We start from the raw sequence: 6,092 nt of genomic DNA, 5'->3' as shown, positions 1-6,092 counted from the left end.
CCATTGAACCGAGTGTTACGCCGGTGAACAGGTAAGGAACGGACCCGCTGATCCCTCCCTCCTCACATTACCGCTGTGGATCTGACTGCCGCACGCGCTCACATTTGCTGAGTGGAGTCTCTGTAGAGTTCAGTTCTGCTTTRAGCGAACTTCTTTATTGATACAAGTTATTTTGAAACAGTCGGACTCGCTGCAGGTTCTTTTCTCCGCACAAGAAGAGGAATAAAASTTCCTGCTTCCTTTTCAAATGGGAAATTAACGCGCGCGGGTGAAACTTTAGTCTCACATTTTCTGGCCAGGAGAGTGAATGTCGGAGCCGTTTTTCTGGAAACATGCCGGAGCGAATAAGTATTTCGGACTTTGTGGTACTGACGAACGAGGATCTGTCTTCCCCCGGCTCTTCCAGTTTTCAGTCCAGAATGAGTGACTGTCGGAACACGGTGTCAGTGGTTGAAGAGGTGAGYTTGGAGACGAGCTGAGCGAGGCTGAGGCTCACCTTTGTTTTCTGTTTACCTGTCTGACTGCAGGAAGGAGCCGAAGGAAGAGGGCATTCCCCCACCTGCTCGCTTCATTAACTGCTTTAAAACTTTTAACACTTTTGAYAAGCTCTAAAGCTGTTTAAGTCGTTACCATTCATTTCACTTTATCAGAGAAAACAGGTGTAAAATCTGAATTAAACTGTATGACCCATTCCAAATTACTTGAATAATTAGTAACCTTTGACAACTTTTGTTTTTTTCCCCCACATTTAGGTTCCACTTCAGGGTAAAAATATAAATAAGRCAAATTTTATGGATTTTGTTGCATTTTGAAAGCTTTGATTTTAAAAAAAGGGGGGAAAAAGGAAGTAAGAAATCACCTAAAACAAGTTCTCCGTGTTTTCAATTACAGACCTCATTAGTACTCTGTACCAGATACATACCCAGCAGTTTAAACTATCGTACCCTGTAAGTACCTGTAAGTACCAGTTACATACCATGTAAGTAGTAACATGTATTTACCCTCTAAAAACCACATATGTACCCATTAGTAGGCCACCCTGTAAGTATTAGAGACATACTCGGTAGATTAAAGTTTTGTGCTCTTTTAAGTACCAGAAATATAACCTGTAAGTATCAGGTACTTTATAAGTACCTTAGTACCTTATAAGGTATGTACGAGGTATAAAACTGTAAACAGTCAGTAAGTAAAATCCCAGTAATTAACAATTTGGGTACGTACCCTGTAAGTACTTACCCTGATACACACAAGGTACCTASAGTTACACCTAATCTACTGTAAATACCAGATACATGCTTATTACTTACAGGTACTTACCTTGTGAATACATGTTAGTATTTGATAAATACTACATAAGTAACAAGTGCATACCCAGTAAATTGCAGGTATGTACCCTGTAAATTTCAGGTATGTACCCTGTAAGTAGCAGGTATATACCCTGTAAGTAGCAGGTATGTACCCTGTAAGTAGCAGGTATGTACCTGGTAAGTACCAGTCTGTATGCAATCCTCTAAATCTTCATAATTCAGCAAACACAATTGTTGATCATCTTCACAGCTCACAGCACCTTGCAAAACATGAGGCTATATAAATGCTATAATGGAGCATTTTGGATTATCACTTTTAACAAATATGGGTGTTACTAAGTATAGGAAAAAAACATTTACTAGAATAACAATGGACATGTTGTCGTTTGTTCCAGAACACGCCTGTAATTTCACTCCACATTCATAACCTGTAACCAGACACAAAAATAGGACCAAGTGTTTTATCAGCAAACACTGATATATGAATTACACGCGTATGAATGCATGTGGTGTGTTTATTTTCTGCAGTCTGATTTCATTTTTTTTTTGTTTTTGTTTATACTGCAAGCACTTGTGTATTTTATTTTATAGGCTGCATATTACACCTGCACAGTTTACAGGAAATTAAGTTAGCATTTACTGTGATTCAGTGTCCACTGGTCGATCCCATCAGGACAGTAAAGGTTACGTGAGATTATGCAGCATAACCATTTTTGCTTTACTCYGTGTTTTTGGACTTAGATGTGACGAAACTCACAAATCACCGTGTACTTAACAGAGAGAAGTTCAACTCTGACAAAATGTGGTATTGTTGTAAAGCGTGCATGTTTGCCAGTATTTGCAAGCACTTTTGTGAGGGTCAGTTTTGGCTTTTTTTAAATTATTTTATATTTTTTCAGTTTCAGCTGTTACTTTGGCTCAAGGCTTGTTTTCAGGTCTCTGTGTGTTTGTTTGAAATGTCTCCTCCCTTTGCTCCTCAGGCGAAGGGAGGAAACAGAGAGAGGCTGCCATGAACTCTGCCACTAAACAAATAATCCAAGCTTTGCACACAAACTGAACCTTTTCGTGTGTGACAAAACATTTAGAATCAGTGCTCTGCAACGTGCCTGGATTTATATTTATAGCAAGTCATCCTGGATATCCTTCTATCGGAAAGATAATAAATACTGCTAACCTAATTTCCTATTGTTACCTTTCGTGCATTGTGAGGACCATTACGGATGACCTAAAGTGGATGAAAGATGGATTGATTCTGTAGAATCCAGCTTTAAGCAGCTGTCTGCTGCATTTATCTTGGTTTTATGTACTTTTTATTYGACATGACACACTGGAAAATACATAACTGGAATAGCAGTTTGGGGAGCGTCATGCTGGAATTCTGCACATGTGCACACAGACTGAAGAGCATCCAACTCTATAGGTGCACATGGTAATAATATTTAGTCTGTTATAGGAGGTAGCTTATGGTGAAATAAGCCTTTCTACATATCTCTCATAACAAGGTTATGAGGAAAGTTTTACCAAGGTATTTTCTCATTACTTTAATATCTTGACTGTGCAAAGTGAAAAATGACACAATAAGGGAACGTTCAGATGAGTTCAAGTTGATTCATAAAGACTATGCAATCATTTATTTACACAAATTGAACATATCATAAGTACACCTGATTGTGGTTTTCTTATAACAAGCTTCAAAGTTAAATGAGATAAAACTCGCGTCCGAATTTTAATTCACATCAAACTCAGATTACTTATATATAGAACAGTAAACGTCAGTTCTGATATTAACAACCAAACAATTTACTAGCATTGTTTAGCTTAAGTTTTGGCAAATAAAAATAAAGGAAAGGATGAAAATAAGATTAGTGTTCTACTACTCTTATTTTGTTAAGTGTGTGGTACAACCGGATCAGCACGTCCTTTCTGTGCTTAAATTTCCACATGACACGTCACCCGGAACACGTCAGTTTTTACCTGGTGCCGGCTTCTTAAGCAAACCCTGGGTAGGCACTGTCTCACCTCCGATCAGTCAGGGAACGTTTTAATCGGCCCGCTCACTGTTCCTCGGCGAAAAGGTGTTATTTTAGGCAACTTTTCGTCTGCTCCGATCTTCGCCAGAAAGATTCAAACTGATGCATCCGGTTCCTCCTTTCAAAATAAAATCTCCCCGCGGGAGTTATAAACACACTTTAGAGGCTTGGAACCTCAGGTGGGACAGTCAGCGGCGTGCCGCTGTCTCGGCCGTTAGATCCCCCTAATTGGCTTATGGGCAAGACCTAACGGGCCAGGCTGGCTTCTCCGAAGAGAAACTCAACGTTCCTTCCCAGTTCGGCATCCAGGAAGAAGTGTTCCCTCACTCAAAGGCGTCCGTGTTAAGAATAGAAGCGGACAACCTTTGGTTCCGCCCTCAGGCTTAAGATGAGCCAGGAAAAGAAGAAAGATTAGAGCTTTGCCAGCCAAGGTTAAATTCTGTGGTTGTTCACAACAGAATATGATAACATTTCTTTTCAACTTCTCTTCTGGTAGACTCTAAGAGAAATCACTGCAAAACATTTATGATGATTAATTAACATTTCTGTTTAAGTAATCAGTCTGAACCATTTGTTAGTCCAGATAAATGAAAGATTTTCTCAAGAAAAACTCACAATTATATTACTGTGTTTCCAGTAAAATATAAACAGTGATTTATATAAAAACACAATGAAAACATGGTAATGATTTTCTCTGTGATTTTTATACCATTAATTAATCTTTTAGGCACGATAAAAGAGTAGAAGTGATTCCACTTTCTTTGTGACAGTCATTATTATGATTTAACAAATGCATAAACATTCTTAGTTAAACAACAAATGAATCACGAACAGAAAAGATTGTTCTGTCCATTATCTGATTAAGAGAACTGTGAAATTCTCTTCTAGGTTGAAATGACCTGTCATGGCCTAAATAGAATTCAGTTTGTGACGGAGTTCCTGCCTTCTCGTCAGGCCTGTCCGAGGCCTGCTTCGAGGCAGTAAATCTTGTTTCTTCACTCGAGGTGACCCCTACACTGTTCAGCAAGCTAGATTAGAGACAAGAGGAACGTGTGGGCATGTGTGTGGTTTAGGGTGGAGATACCATTTAACCCTCCCCCATGCATTTAGCTGCTTGTCACTTATTTGTCCTGATTAGATTCAGTTTTACCGGAAATAACAGCTTGTATACATAACCTGACATACGGGTACAAATAGTTGCCCTTAAAACAACTCTGCAGCATCTAAACAGAAGCACACGTCATAGGTGGAGCTCCTTCTTGTCTAGAGCAGGGATTATTCTTTAACAGTTCGGCTAATTTGAGAATAAAAAAGGTCAGAGTGGCCGCTTCAGTCTCCACAGAATGACTGCATCTTCACATATCACAGCCCTTTGGTTAATGAAGCAAAGCTCAGGCGGCGATGACTTAAATGGGTGGGACTGGAGTGTGGAAACAACCACATCTAATAAGACATAGTCTCCCATAAGTCTAAATGGCTGGCCCAATTAAAGTTATTTTTGGTGCAATGTAGGTGGACTGCTGCTTGCTGCAACAAGCAGTGCTTGTGAGGAGGATAAACTAGACGCGCTGTCCAACTTTGTTTGTTTGAAAAAAAGTTGATTTCTCTCCTCCAGTGAAGCTTACATCATGTCTTATTTCTAGGTTTTGTTGCTATTTTAGAAAAATCTCAGTATGGTCTCTAGAGAAAGTGTCTCAACCTGAAAAGCTTACGTCACAGACGGTTGTCTTCTGGGCAAAACCTYTTTGCCTGAGTCACACACCGTGAGAAGTTTGTACAGACACACATTTTCCAACCGTGATCAAACAACATCACTGTTTTCTATATGTTGTTTATCTAAACTTGGCAAACAAATGTTGTATTCTTGACCATTTCCATTTCTCTTGCATGTTTTTGTGTRGTTGCAGTGTTTGGAGATGGACAACTCAAATCTGCACAAGATGAAGAAGTTAATTAAAGCTATACACGCTTCTGGACTCTGTAAGTTTCAATACAGTTTGTTGTATCCAAACACATCATTCACACAATGCATTATCTGGTGGTGAGAAGATCCCATAAACAAGTGGTYGCTTGAGTTGGCATCAAACTACTGYAGAGGAATTGTTAGATTAAATAAAAATAGATAAGGGTGTTTATGAGACTTGRCATGACTTGACATGAGATAATGGGTGATTGTTTATAGACAATACAGAGAGTTGTTTGTGTGGTGTCTGCGTTGAGATAAATGGCACGTGTGGTTTTGGCAACAAAGTGCACAGTTCAGTGAGCTGCAAGTTCCCAGGAAGCAGTCAAGAAGCAGGGTGCCTGATCCAGAGGCTGCAGTCATGACATTATTGTTTATAATACTATGGGATATTATAAACTCTGGGATACTGGGCCGATCCAAGACATTGGATTAGTAGTGTGGGGTGTTCCCCGAGGACTTGTAGCCAATCAYAAAATGAGATGACGGGAACACGGAGGAGAATCCAAAATACASAAGACAAAACAYCTGTCATGGCACACCTGAAAGTCTGGTGGACATCAGAGAAGTCTTTTTGTARTGTTTTTTTCTCTGTTAAAAATATTCCACAAACTATCTCCTTAGCTCAGGGGTCTGCAGCCTTTACAATCAAAAGAGRCAGTTGTGTTCCTAGTCTCACTAATAAAATGTGTCCAGAGCCGCAAAACAAGCTACAACTGTAATTATCAACTGGTGGTCTGTGGGCCTTTTCAAGGTCTTTCCGTGAACCTTTACAGTCAGTGGAGGTGACAT

At 39.6% G+C, this 6,092-nt stretch overlaps 1 protein-coding gene across 1 annotated transcript in view; it reads left to right on the top strand.

The window, feature by feature from the left end:
* Positions 1-76: 76 nt before the first annotated feature.
* asap3 (ArfGAP with SH3 domain, ankyrin repeat and PH domain 3) overlaps positions 77-6,092 on the top strand; it is a 29,027-nt gene continuing 23,011 nt past the window's right edge. The window contains exons 1-2 of the mRNA XM_014015395.1: positions 77-458; positions 5,245-5,317. Coding sequence (XP_013870849.1) covers positions 333-458; positions 5,245-5,317 — 199 coding nt within the window. The 5' untranslated portion in view covers positions 77-332. The remainder of the gene's footprint in view (positions 459-5,244; positions 5,318-6,092) is intronic.

Source organism: Austrofundulus limnaeus, unplaced genomic scaffold (genome assembly GCF_001266775.1).
Source record: "Austrofundulus limnaeus strain Quisiro unplaced genomic scaffold, Austrofundulus_limnaeus-1.0 Scaffold2, whole genome shotgun sequence".
Lineage (NCBI taxonomy): Eukaryota > Metazoa > Chordata > Actinopteri > Cyprinodontiformes > Rivulidae > Austrofundulus > Austrofundulus limnaeus.
Note: the sequence above shows the minus strand (reverse complement) of the source record. Positions and strands in the feature narration are given on the sequence as shown.